At 40.1% G+C, this 14,301-nt stretch overlaps 1 protein-coding gene across 4 annotated transcripts in view; it reads left to right on the plus strand.

Moving 5' to 3' along the window:
• Positions 1 to 14,301, plus strand: part of SORCS1 (sortilin related VPS10 domain containing receptor 1) — a 570,351-nt gene that overhangs the window by 432,169 nt on the left and 123,881 nt on the right. For all 4 annotated transcript variants that reach the window (XM_043476626.1, XM_043476628.1, XM_043476627.1 and 1 more), the window contains exons 8-9: positions 2,589 to 2,678; positions 9,875 to 10,054. In XM_043476626.1, the coding sequence (XP_043332561.1) occupies positions 2,589 to 2,678; positions 9,875 to 10,054 (270 nt within the window). The remainder of the gene's footprint in view (positions 1 to 2,588; positions 2,679 to 9,874; positions 10,055 to 14,301) is intronic.

Raw genomic sequence — 14,301 nt, forward strand, 5'->3', positions numbered from 1 at the left:
GAGTTTAGAAGTACGGCACAGTTAGTTTTTGCAGCCTGGGTAATTTCATAAGCTAATCAGAGGGAGGATTATTCCAATTATTTGGGGGAAGAGGCAGGCATTTCCAGGAATTGGGCCACCACCCACTTTTTGGCTTTTCATGGTTGCCCTTGGAACTGTCGTGGCGCTGGTTGATGTGTCTTTTCGCGTGCTAATGTATTACAGTGAGTGTATAACGTGACTCACGGTGCCTTGAAAACAGAATCTTCCCTCCATCTTGGACCCAGTTGGTTCTAATCAGTCTTTGTCATGTCCTATGACGTGTCATTCTTTTAAAGGTTGTGCCCTCTTTCCTCCTGTTTCACTTCCTTGGGGCAGTGTCTGAAGGATGTGTCAAAACGGGGTCCTGGGGATGTTGCTCTGAATGTCAATGTCTATTGACATTGCATTCATCCTCGTTACATCACCTGCATTCCAAAGAGGCTCCCTTCAGTCGTCAATAGGACTGAGCAGATATGTCCGTCTCTTCCTAGAGCAGTCAGCCAACAAGCCTCCTCTTCAGAACCTGCCTTAAAAATAGGGAGCCAGGTGGTAACCAGCTGTGGGGTGGCTGGAGGTGGTGGGAGGCAGAGCCAGTAATCAGCCATTATTGTCAGGCACTGCTGTGATTAGGATCAAGAGAATTTAGATGAGACATTCAAGCGGGTTTTTCACCTCCAGAGAGAGTGGAGAACAATTTGAGAAACAGGGTTCAGGAGCAATTAGAAGAGAGAAGGAACAAGTATCCTTTGTTTCTTTTTGCAGTTAATAAAACTTTAAACTTGTTTGGACGAAGCACTTAAAAACTCAGTTGTTGCTTTTCATGTTAAAATTGACAAAGGTACTATTGCTAAATAGTTTATATATGTATATACATACATACATATATATATATATATATATATATATATATATATATAAAATACATACATGCAATTTCACTATGATTGAGACATTCTAGACACTACTATATTTACCTGGGCAAGAAATTATAATTTAGAATATTTGATCCCATATATTGAAAAGCAAATGGTCAAATTCCTTATGTACTTTTAAACTATTTCACATTACACACACACACACACACTTCCTTTTTTCTTCAGGAAAATGAGTAATGAGAACTCTGATAACTTCAGCATCAAATTATCAAGTGACATTAAAATGGAAAATGGTTACCCATATTGCTTCTATATATAATTCATTTCTCCATCAGTGTCGCTTCCAGGGACCTTTCATGTTTTCTATTAACAGTTTATAATCCACATATATGACTTACAAATGAAAATCAAGTGTGCCTTTAGAGTTTTATATATATTTTTACCCAGGCCACTATGAATATATAACCCATTGCTAGGACTAAAAGAGAGCTGGCCACATCATGGTGAATATGTTAACTTTCCAGTCACATTTTTATGTGTCTGATGAAAATTCACCCAGAGCATTTGTTGACATTCTGAGTATGCAAAGCAACTGACTTCAAACTCCAGGTGTTTATATGAGTTAGGAGTGGCAACAGAAATCCAGAGAAACTGAGAGTGAAATGGTGGTTTTCAGAGGCTAGGGAAATGGGGAGATGCTGGTCAAAGGGTACACATGTCTAGCTATAAGTTCTGGCGATGTAGTATACAGCATGGTGGCTATATTGTATTATATACTTGAAAATTATTAAGAGAATAAGTCTGAAATGTTATCAACATACACACAGAGACACACACACATAATCTTAATTAAATGAAAAGATGAAGGTGATTGCTAACCTTATATGTGGTAAACATTTCATAATATATATGCATCAAATCATCATATTGTACACTTTAAACCTGCATATGTTATGTGTCAATGATATCTTATTAAAGGGGGATTAAGGGAGAGTTTGGCAGTGCACCCCTGACCCCCCACACCTCATGGTGCTCAGCTGAGGGAGACCACACCACTCCTCCCCCTCCCTCAGACCCACAGGGCTCTTTGGGCTGTACATCCTGGGCGGACCTGGGGCAGTAGCTCACCATTTTCTTCTGGGAGGGAGAGATCGAGAATGATTTAGAACCATGATCCTGGCTTGGCCTTCCATCCATCATGTCAGCAGCACTGCTGTGTGTGGGACAGGCGCACAGCCAATGGTGTGACTGCATGAAACTGGAATTCAGTGCCCAGATTGGGGGCTCCGGTCCTGCCACTGTGTGACCTGGCCCGTTCCCTTTTGGTATGGCACAAGGATCTGCTTGTGTGGTCACGGTCTTGGGGCTAGGGAGAGGTGGGCTGCTGAGGGGCTCTGATCCAATATACCCTCAGGCTTGTGTCAGTTAAAAGAAAAGTAACCGAAGTTCTTTCCTGACTTCTGAGCCACAGGGCAAGTCGAAGAATTGTATTTCTGTTAAGGGGGTTCAGTTTGGGGCTCTGACCAACTCACGTAGACCGAGTTGTTTTGAAACGGAGCACCAGTGCTTTCCGCTTGCCCATGGTAGTCACTCGCCTGTTGTGTTGGTAGCTACCCCTTCTGCCCAGGGACTGTTCTGTGACCTGTAACTGTGGCAGTGACCCCTTTCACAACCTTTGTGTTCACGTTGCAGCTGACATCAGGGGGACGGCCACATTACTACGTGTCCTACCGAAGGAATGCGTTTGCCCAGATGAAGCTCCCCAAGTATGCTTTGCCCAAGGTATGGCCTGAATCACCTTCTCTATTTCTACTCTTTTTCCCAAGGACCCTTTCAGTCTCTTGTAGTTATTATTTTTTTTTAATCCCCCATCTCCATTTCTCAGATTCACTTACATTCTTTTTTGCCAATCTCAGTTTCTTCCTTTCTGTCTCAGTGATCCCTCCCTTGCATACCCCTCTTTTCCTCTCTCTTGCTCTGATTCTTTGGAATCCTTACTACAGGGACATCTGAGTAAGCTGATAACTGATTTGCTTTTGCTTGTCAAGTGGTATGTATTGGTTTTTAGCAAAACAGAAACTATGCTTTGGACACATGGTATATCAGAGCAACAGGTATGATACATATATATTCTGATCTGTTGTTATTATTTACGAAGTGATACAGCCACTGTATCACAGATACAGTGATACAGCTTCTGACCTTTGCTTTCCCTCCCAGTGGAACTTATGAGACTAGTTGTCTTTAGGGTTCAGCGGCACAGCTAATTTTTTAAACTTTCCCCAAAACGTATTCCTTTGAAAACAGAGGCAGCGAAGAGACTCCCAACAGCTAACATCCCCAGGCTTTCTCTCCAGAAACCCTGAAGAACTGTGTTAATACGGAGCGCCACCTAGTGGAAGTGAGACTTACTCAGGCGCTCAAAGTTGTGGATTTGCGGTCTTGTTGCCACTGGGATGTATTTTAAGTGGTCATAAATTGTTAATGCACCGTGCCCTTCTTTCCAGCAACAATCACTGAAATGTGTCTTCATTAAAAAAAATGTATTAAAGTATAGTTTATTTACAATATTTTATTAGCTTCAGTTGTATAACATAGTGAGTCAATTTTTTTTTCTAGGTTATATACTCCATTTAAAGTTGTTACAAAATGATGGCTATATTTTCTTGTACTGTATAATATACCCTTATTTATTTTATACATAGTAGTTTATGTCTCTTAATCTCATGCCTTTATCTATCCCCTCTACCATTCCCTTTCCCCACTGGTAACCACTATTTTATTCTCTATGTCTGTGAGTCTGCCTCTCTTTTGTTACATACATTTGTTTGCTTTATTTTTTTAGATTCCACATATAAACTATAACAGAAAATGTGCCTTTCTCTAACTTATTTCATAAGCATAATTCTCTCTTGGTCCACCCTTGTCACAAACGGCAAGATTTCACTCATTTTTATGGCTGAGTAATATTCCATTGTATATTGATACATATAATGGGACATATATGTGTACACACATGCATGTACACACACACACACACACACACACATATTTGGGTGCATTTGCCCTTTTTAATTAGTGTTTTGTTTTCTTTGACTATATACCCAGCAGTGAAATTGGTGGATCATATGGTAGTTCTATTTTTTAGTTTTTTGAGGAACCGCCATACCATTCTTCACAGTGACTGCACCAATTTACATTCCCACCAACAGTATACTAGGGCTCTCTTTTCTCTGTATCCTTGCTAATCCTTTGTAGACTTTTTGATGATAGCCATTCTGACAGGTGGGTGTGTTGATCATGAAACAAGGGAGATGTATGTGGCTATAAGAAGGGGAGGGTGTAGGTTTAAATGCAGCTCCGCTTTGAAATCTTTGGTTGAACAAGGAGCATCAATGACTTCTTTTCAATTGTATTTTCATGACTCTTTGTCTTGTGTTTCTATCGCTGAGTTTGTAATATGCTCTCTTGGACCAGTACCAGCTTCCTGCCCAGGGACCCTGTGATAGATCCAGCACAAGGCCACTGCAGGTCTTCTCTCCCAGGAGAGCCAGTGGCTTCTCCAGGCAGAATCCTCCTTCTTGGCCGTCACTCTGCCCCTAACCCTAGCGTAGTGAAAGGTGAGCTGTAAACTTCAGCCCATTAGAGATAATTACACACATTAAATTATGCTGTTAACTTCAAAAAACTATTTCCAGGTGAGTAGTTCCTATTTTCAGCTGCTAAGAGATTAATAACAGTGGTAATTGCCCAGAACTGTATGCCTGTGCCTGTATATGTTTAAATGCTCCTCACTCGTGATTTAGCTTGAACTATTTTACATAAAGACAAACACAACATTGGAGCTGTGCCTTAGATGAGAATTGGGTAAAGTCAGTAAAAGAAACATTTAGTGTTGTTAAAATTTCCCTTGGTAATCTTTTAGGGAGCTCCATGAGGGAGATGATCATGTTTTCTTGGTAAGTTCAACAGAGCTGGTGGTTGTATTTGTTTTGTTTTGTTTCCCCTGAGCACTGAAATAAGTTTCTGACTTTGATTGACCAACAAATGAAGTAGTTGGCTTGCAAGATTTACACCTTTAAAAACAAGAATACACTCAATGCAGTGAGATGCTTCTGTTCAAAAGGCATGTGGGAATTGGGACCAAATCAGGAAACAGCATATCTGAGCCTCTCATCTCATGCTTACTTCCTCTTGGGAAGATACTTTGTGAGTGGAATAAGTTTCAGCTAAACTAAATGCTACTTGCTGCAGAATCAAGGCTAAAATACAAGTCTCTGGACTCCCAGAGCAGCATTCCTTGTGTTATACCCTTCTACTCTCAAAATAAATTAATAGATTCTATAACTAAAAGGGAGCAGCACCGCCCACCCCCCAGATTTTTATACACTGAGTAGCCTCCAAAGAAAAAGTCCCATTGATTTAAGTTGTCTCAGAAATGGTAGTTTAAAATCAAAGAAATCACTTTGGTCCCTTGACTGGAGTGTTAGGAAATGCATACTTTGCATTGCTTTTTCATAGCCATCACACCAATCACTGTGGATGATCACTCCCAGTGGTATCGTGCCAATCTGGAAAGAGAAGTTTTACTTTGAGCCTGAATCGGCTATCTGTACCCCCCCACCCCACCCCACTTCTCAGATGAGCGTTTTCCATTACTCAGCCTCATCTGAGGTCTGAGGATAGAATGCAGTGATTAATTTAGCTTGTTCCCAGAAAAATCAGAGCCACTACAGCTAATGAATGTATTATTAGGTCCAAGTAGGTGTTTATTATTTAAGACAAAGAGATGCCTCATTACAATTCCATTACACCTTCAAAGAGAAGCCTCAGCTTGGGTGGGGTGATCCATGGCAAACCTGCATATGTTTCATGACCTGCTATCAAACCTTTTCCTGCTGCAGCAGGAAAGGAGCAAAGCTCCATGCTCACTGAAAGAACGGAGATAAAAGCCAGCGCTTCCATGCTCAAATTTTCTTTAGTCATCCCCTTCCATTGCATCAGCTCTGAAAAGACTGAGGTTAACCTGAGCTGTATTAAAAAATAATAATAATACAATGGCAAAGATGATCGGAAAGCAGGGAGATTTTAACATTGCTGTTACTATTAAGAGCATGAGGCCCAGCAGAAAGGGAGAGTTAGTGACCATTTTCCTCCCTTACCAAGCTTGGAGCTCATTCTGAGCTACTCAAGTGAGATAAATGAGGCAATACATATGAAAGTGCTTTGAGCATTTTGGAGGACAGATACTCTATAAAAGCAAGGTAATATTATTATTAGTATGGATCTAGTTGTCTGTGTTGGAGAAGATCGATGTGAACTGGGGTGTGGGTGATGAAAAGGCTGTTTGATTCACAGCGAGAGACCCTAATTCCAGACCTAGATCTGTCACTCACCTGCTCTGAACCTTGAGCTGGTTTATCAATTTCTCTGTTTTTTTTTTTCTTCTTCTTTTTTTTTTTTACATTTTTTTAAATACAGAGCTTAGATTCACAATAATATTTTCTCAAATGTGCTACTCAATAAAATGCCTTTAGAGATGCTTCATGAAAATTTGGTTTTATGATCGAAAGTTTAAAAAAGGAAACAAACTCCATTCCATGCTCCTTGTGTGGAGACTAACAGAAGCTCACCAGTATTTAAAGGTTCTAGGGTGTCCTGTGAGCAAGAAAGCTGTATAATTTGCATTCATCAAAACATTTTACAAAGGGATCCATTAAAAAAGAAAAACTATTAAAATCCAACAATATTGATGTCTTATGGAACGGACATTGAGAAATGCTCTAAAAGATCTCAGAGTTCACTTCTTGGTCTAAAATTTTGTGTCTCAGTACGAGATTTCAACATGAAGTGCCATTTGGGGAGAAATAGCATGTTTTCCTGATATAAGTGGATGTAGGCAAGAAAAGGAAAGATGGCATTTAAATGTGTCATAGGTTTCAATTAAAATATTTAAGACCAATGGCACCTGTCATTTTTAAACAGTCTATTCAATAAAATTAGATTATATTTAGAGAAAGAGATCTGTCTTTGGCCCTTATCTGGTGATGACCATTTAATCTGTTGGTTTTTAATTAATTGATTTTTAATTAAAGGATAATTGCTTTACAATGTCGTGTTGGTTTCTGCCATACATCAACATGAATCAGCCATAGTTCTGTGAATAGTTCTCAAAATGGCTTAAACACTTAAAAGTATCCATGTTTTCTCTTCCACATCTACCAAAGACAAGTTTAAGTGGGCTGGGATAATATAGATGATTTACTCTGGCCCCTAAGATTGTTTAATGCATCGTCTATTTGTAGCCGGGGCCTCGGAGGTTCATGAGGGCACTGATTCACTCCAAAGACACAGAGGTGGGAATTAGTTATGTGACGTTTGGGTTAGTGCTGAAATATTTTAGCTTGAACTCAGGGATGATGCTACACCCCGCTGACAAGGAAGGAAACATGAATTGGGAGTATTTGTTTAAGGGTTCTAAATGCTAGGGTAAGGATGTTGATATTTGTCTTGTAGGAAGTGGGGAACCATTGGCCCTCCATGGATGAATGACCCTTGGGCTAATTTCCACAGTTAATTGCTTCCATTAGGAGAAAAAACAACAACATGTGGATAAACCACTTCTTTATTAGTGTGTTAGTGTATATATAATATATATAAATATAATATTTCAATACCCTAATATTTGCAATGAACAGAAAGGCCAAATCAATCTGGCTTAATCAACAAAGGAGATTTAGGGTTTGTGTAACTAAAACTAGCTAGCATGTATGGTTCCGGGGCACTGTTTGTTAAATGCTTAATACTTACTAACTGATTTAATCCTTTCAGCTCCATGAAGGGCATACTATTATCTCTAGTTTGCAGGTAGAAATTCTGAGGCACAAAGTTCTGTTCACATAGCTAAATTTCAGAGCTAGGATTTGAACTTAGCTTTATTTAAAGACCGATCTTTCAATCATTTTGCTTTACTGTCCTCTCTAAAAAGTTCACACGTGGCCAGACTTCTTAGGTATCCACATTCAGAGACTCCAAGGGTGTCACAGAATTTGAACTCTCTCTCTTTACCTCTTGAACCTACTTTTTTTTTTTTCTGGATTGGCTTATCCTCTACCTGCAAGATATGTCTCAAACAGATCTAGATTTTATTTTTTATTCTGACTGCTTGCAAACTAACAGGAAAATATAATTTCTCTCTCTCTGTAGTAATTCACAGTCATTCTAGAATCATGTCTTACTGAGTTTGCTTGGGTGGAATGTCCATTGCCAATCCAATCAGTGTTCCCTGAATGCTAGGCCTGCAAGATCACTTCTGGTGCTGAGGGTGGGAGAAAGTAGCAAAGACGGAGGATAGAGGGAAATTTGTCTGAGAGGGATGAGAATGTTTTTCAAAGAATATCAAGCTACCGTTGCCAGGAGAAATGTACATAAGAAAAATAAAATGTACATAAGTAAAGTCATACATTGGGCAACTTTTATACCAAACCTCACTTTGCATTATCAACCACCTTGGATCCATGGGCAGGATTCATCGGTGGGCTCCTGACTCTGGATTGTTTCTATAAAATTGTAATCAGTATGGCAGTAAGGTCTGAGAAGGGCTCAGGAACACGAAACCCTTTGAGTAAGGACTCCTTCCTTCTAGAATCACGTGAGTTCACTAAGATCAACTTGAAAGAGGAATGAGAGACTCGTTCCTCTGTGTCTAAAGCAGACTTGAAGCTGAATTGCTGACTGATGGATTGAGAGAATACGGGCAGAGGTTGCAATGAGAAATTTAGAAGTTAGGTAGAATTGGAGTTGTTGTCAAGCAAGACTGACAGATCTCCTGAAGCCTTTCGAGGAGAATGGATGATTCCTCTTGGAGAATCTGAGCCCTGAGCTACACAAAGGCCAAGGATCATTTCAGGCTGTTCTTCTGCCTTTAGGCTTATGTGTAAATTCTGTTTTTGTTTTGTTTTATTTTGATTTTTGGTTTTTAAAGTGATACCGATGTGTACCACCTTGGATGAAGGGGGAAAGGTTGCTGAGGGCAATGAGCTGGCATCCTTGAGGGAGACGGCAGGCCTTGGTCTGAGACAGCAAGCCCTGGTCTGTGTCAGTCTCCCCCTGAACACCTACTCCTCTGGGATCAGAAGTCGGGGAGAAAGGAGTCAGAATCCCCACCCCAGGGGTTCTGCTCACTGCCTCTCATTACCTCGGCCTTGTTTCTATCTTCTAGGACAAGCAGAGTCTGAAAACATCATCAATTATGCAGAATGTTTCTTCCCTCCTTTATTTAAGGTTTCCTGATGAACTTCTCAGGGTACAGGTTTAGATAAGCTGAGACCTAGAATGCTCATTAACCTGAAGGTTAGTACGCTGGGGTCTCAGGTAAACATTTTTCCTCTGGGACTTCTAAGGCTTGCTGAGCCTTAGGAAAGTGCTTCTCAAACTTGAATGTATATATTATCCATCCATGGATCTTATTAAAATACAGGTTTCTATTTGACAGGTGAGGCCTGAGGTTCTGTGTGTCTAACGGTCTTACCGGTGATGGTCAAGCTGCTGCTCCATGGACCACAATGAGAGATGCAAAGCTTGTCTGTTTTCTCTCTGTCCCTCTTTCTGTCCTGTGTGTGCCTTCTGAGCAGGTACTCTGTGTTTTGCAAATTTATCAGGATGCCTGATTCTCCAAAGTCATACATATTTGAGAAATTATCCTTCAAATTATCTAATGAGGCAATTAAATTGTAACTGAGCTCCCAAGCCTCTCTCTGTCTTATTTTCTGATGACCTTACCTTGTAAGTGACAAAGGAAATAGGTGACTAACGCTCAACTAATTATTATTTCGCAGATACACAAAAGGAAAATCTCTATCCTCCCTCACACTACCTACGTGCCTGTCCTGGTGTTCCTCGTCTTCACATTCTGTGGACACATGCCAGGGGCACGTATAAAATGTTCTTCCTCTCCCCTTCCCGGTGTCTTTCCTCAGGACATGCATGTCATCAGCACCGATGAGAACCAGGTGTTCGCAGCGGTCCAGGAGTGGAACCAGAATGACACGTACAACCTCTACATCTCAGACACACGTGGAGTCTACTTCACCCTGGCCTTAGAGAATGTCCAGAGCAGCAGAGGGCCTGAGGGCAACGTCATGATCGACCTCTATGAGGTATGTCACAAGGCCTGTGTGGCTTTCAGCCACTGCGGTGCTTTGACCGGCCGTCGAATGCCACGGGTTGGCCCTTCCCTCAGTCATTTTAATGACCAGCTCCTTACGTGGCCTCGGTCTGTTTGGGAGAGAGAGGGGATTGCAGAACATTTATATTGGTTAATTTATAATTCACAAGACATCTCTAGGAGAGATTCTTCGTTGACCAAGTCCAGAGGACTTGGAAAGTGTCTGGGGAAGCAGTCAGGTAATTAAAAGGTTTGAATAAGAGTGGGCCTAGTATGAAGTTTGAAAATAGTCTTAAAGGACTAATAGATGTCAGGGGTGGAGCAAAGTGACCGGCAGGGCTCTCTTAGGTCTCTAAAGAAAGAACTAAGGGAACGTCTTTGCATTGCATCAGAACACACTCCCTTGACAAATGCTTTCCCCATGTAATTCATGCAGAATATTGAGCAGAGTTCTCTGTGCTTATAGTATATCCTTGCTTGTTACCTATTTTAAATATAGAATATAGCAGTGTGTACCTGTCAATCCCAAACTCCTGATCCATCCTTCATAAATGTGTAACTGAATCTTTTTGCTGTACCTGTGAAATTAACACAACATTGTTAATCAACTATGCTCCAATATAAAATAAAACTTGAAAATTATTGTAGCTAAATATTGGGGGAAAAAAGAAGACACTCACTTGGACTTGAAGACCTTTCTTGACCACATAACCTCTACAGGCTGACTGTCGTCTTCTCAGGGGTCCAATGTATGAGATAAGATTCATATGTCTTTCTTTTCCTAAAGGGGGCTGAAGAGGAGAAACCAAAAAGCTAGTTTACCAGATTTCCTTAAGAGAACTCTGACCCTTTTTTCTCAGAAAGACCAGGTTCAAAATAAAGTCACGTGTTGGCTCAGTTAGCTTTCATGACAAACACCAACACTTTACTGGCTGTTTAAAGTAGATTCAGGTAAAAGAAAGCTGCTATTTGGGGACGGATTTTATCCATTTGCCAGTCTTGTGCTGTGAAGGATTCATAGTGGGTTATAATGAGCCATTACAAAACGTATTTGGAATTTGGGAAGTGCAAACATCTACTTATATGTTATTGAAAAATAGTTATAAAACTGATTTAAATATGTCCAGTCACAATACTGCCATTTGGTTGAGGATAAGCTCAGAGAATATAAGTTGTTTGTGTGATGAGTAGAAAGGGATTCATATCCAGTTATGTCAAAGAAAGAAACCAATTTCACTTAAGAAACTTAAACCTATCATTGGAATTCTTTTAATGCTCTTTATATTCCTTCATCTTTAGGTATTTTGGGGAGTTTTCTTCTAGTATCTGAACTTCTCTGTATGTATAAAGGCATGTTAGCAAACTGTAAGCACAACTCAGAGCTCAAGTATTTGTAATGGAAATTACAGTAGACTAACACAGGACATAGTTTGTGTGTATATATTTAGGAAAATACCCTGCAAACTTTTTATGCAGTCACAAATTTCTTCCACTTCATTTCCTGCCCATGTTCCAGACAAATATAGTATCATATATCTCAGCCTCAAACTGAACATGTATTCTGGAAAACATTTACATATTCTAGTGATTTACTTTCAAATTCATGTTGGATAAAATTGTGATTTAGGGTGTAAATTGTGGAGTCAAGCAGGCTGGGTTTAAATCCTGGCCATGCCACAAATATATCTCCGTGAGATAAATCCAACAATTTTTGAACCTTAGTCTCCTTGTTTAAAATAAGGGCATAAAGGTAATATCTCCTTGATAGGATTTCTTTGAGGATGAAATAAGCTAATCTTCTTAAAGTACTGTGAACAGTGCCTGAAATATAGCAATACTCAGCAGATTATAGATAGTATAATAAATATTACATTCCAGTGAGTTTAAGCCTGAAAACAATGTTCTAGTCTTATAATCTTAAAACCAACCCACATTATTTAAATGCCCAATGTACTTCCACTGTCCAGGATCTCTACTTCCTCCTGTATTGCAGTTAGCAAGGCCACATGCCATCCTTTATCACCAAAGTTGTATTCTTATGCCGTGCATGCATGCTCAGTCATGTCTGACTCTTCTCAGAGTGTGTGACCCCATAGACTATAGTCCTCCAGGCTCCTCTGTCCATGGGATTTCCCAGATAAGAATACTGGAGTGGGTTGCCATTTCCTTCTCCAGGGAATCTTCCCAACCAGGGATTGAACCCGGGATTGAATCCTGCATTGCAGGCAGATTCGTTACCATCTGAACCTTTTCTTATAAACAAATGTAAATTGCCACATTTCGGTCCTCTTTTGTAAATGTCATATAAACATGTAAACACTAAGTGTGTTTTGTTGAAATACCACACATTTTCTTGCTTTGATCCAGTGTTTACAGTGGAAACATCTTGCTTTGAGAGTGTGAAATCTACTCAGCTGTCCCACAGTAATCAGACAGTTGGCCTCTCTGGCCTCGGATCTGTCCCTGCTCTCTTGAAAACATTTTCTGATTTTCAGGTGGTGTTTTTCCTTCCTGATGACCTTCTCCCTCTTTTTAAATCCATGTGGAATAGTTTCTCTGGTTAATTTTATTTTCTGCCAAAATGGAGAACATTTTAATTAGTCCCTTGATGATGGAAAAGATGACAGATTTGAACACAAATGACTTTGTCATGTCCTGTTATTTGCAACTGTTTCCATGAATGGTTTTCTGAAATCGAAAATTACTAACAGGCAGGGACTGAGAAGAGGAACCAGAGGGACTCTGAACATGGCCAGCCATTTTTTGGTAACCTTTATGTTTTCCCTTTGCATCTCTCCTTTCGGTTGGTTGACCGTCTGTAGGGAAGCTGCTGGCTCTTATTATCCTCACTTTGAACGGTGGTGGGACTACATTATGTAAAGGTGTTCTGCATCCTGGGGCTGGGGGAAGAAGAGGCTTTGTTTTATTAACCTGGCAGTTCACAGCAACTTGATTTGAAATTGATGTGATCAGAACAGTAATGCCGTATAGGCTGATTACCTAGATAGAAAGAATATTGGCTGACACGGAACCTGGCACATGTGTTCCTTAAAGCTGATTGTTCTGCCTAGCTGGAAGCTGAAAACCATCCAGCATGAATTTCCCAGTAGAATGGCAATGAATGATGAGTGGTTAGAGATAAATGAGAAGTAAGAAAATCCATAAATGAATTAATAAGGAGAAGAGATGAGCAATATGCCAGATGGGAGTGACAGAGATAGAATATATAGAATGCACGTCTGCTCACATTTGGGGGGTGACAGAGGAAGATGACATGCATTCTTGGCTTCTACATGCTAATCACCTGCTGTTCTCATGTGCTTTTTAAATTATGTTAGCAGATATCAACTGTGTAATATGACTGTATGATGAGTCTGTGTATCAGGCATACGTATTGTTGGTGAGTCTGTGTGGGAAATGCAGAGGGAGGCACAGTTTTCATTGAAAATAATCACTTTATTCACTCTTTCCCTGGAACCTTACAACAAATGCGGTTCTCTCTACACCAGAACCATGTGTATGTATGTGTTGAGATAGGGAAATGTTGGGGACAAAGTGTTGGGGCCCTATCTTACATGGTTTAGTTATTGAAATACCAAAAATTCCCCTCAATGTGAGGTGACCATTGCCATGGACACCATTCATGAAGAGTCAAGATATGAGCCAGGAAAGCTGGCCTCAGAGCAAAAATGCTGGGTAGTGATTTTTGTTGATGAAAGATCACAGTAAGTAGGTAATATCTGAGATACCATTTAGACACTTTATAAAGAATCTTTTAAATTATCTCATTCAATCTATATATTAACTTTATGACACAGGGACTGTAATCATCACTCTTGTTTATAAGTAAATGGAGGCAGAGAAAATGCAATCATTTTTTATAAGATTACAAAGCTAATAAGTGTCAGGATTAGGATCTGCATTCTAGAGTGTGCAGTCTTTTAACTGGAAACTGTTGTGTGTTTCTAGAAAGATCAGCATTCAGGCTTCTATTTGATTGTGGCCAAGTAGTAACCATAAGATAGAAGCCCATTAGAGAGCAGCATAAATCATATTAGACTATACCTACCTACAGAAAAGATCAGACGGGAAGAAGAAAATGGTCTGGGAAAAAGCCAACATAAACAGAATCAGCAGATGATGGCTTTGGACCTGTTCACCATTTACTGAACCAAGTCCCGAGCCTGCAGTTTAAGCACATTCGGCCTGTGTTATCCTGAAACTCCCAATTTTGCCTGG

Source organism: Cervus canadensis, chromosome 8 (assembly GCF_019320065.1).
Source record: "Cervus canadensis isolate Bull #8, Minnesota chromosome 8, ASM1932006v1, whole genome shotgun sequence".
In the NCBI taxonomy this organism is placed as follows: Eukaryota; Metazoa; Chordata; class Mammalia; order Artiodactyla; family Cervidae; genus Cervus; species Cervus canadensis.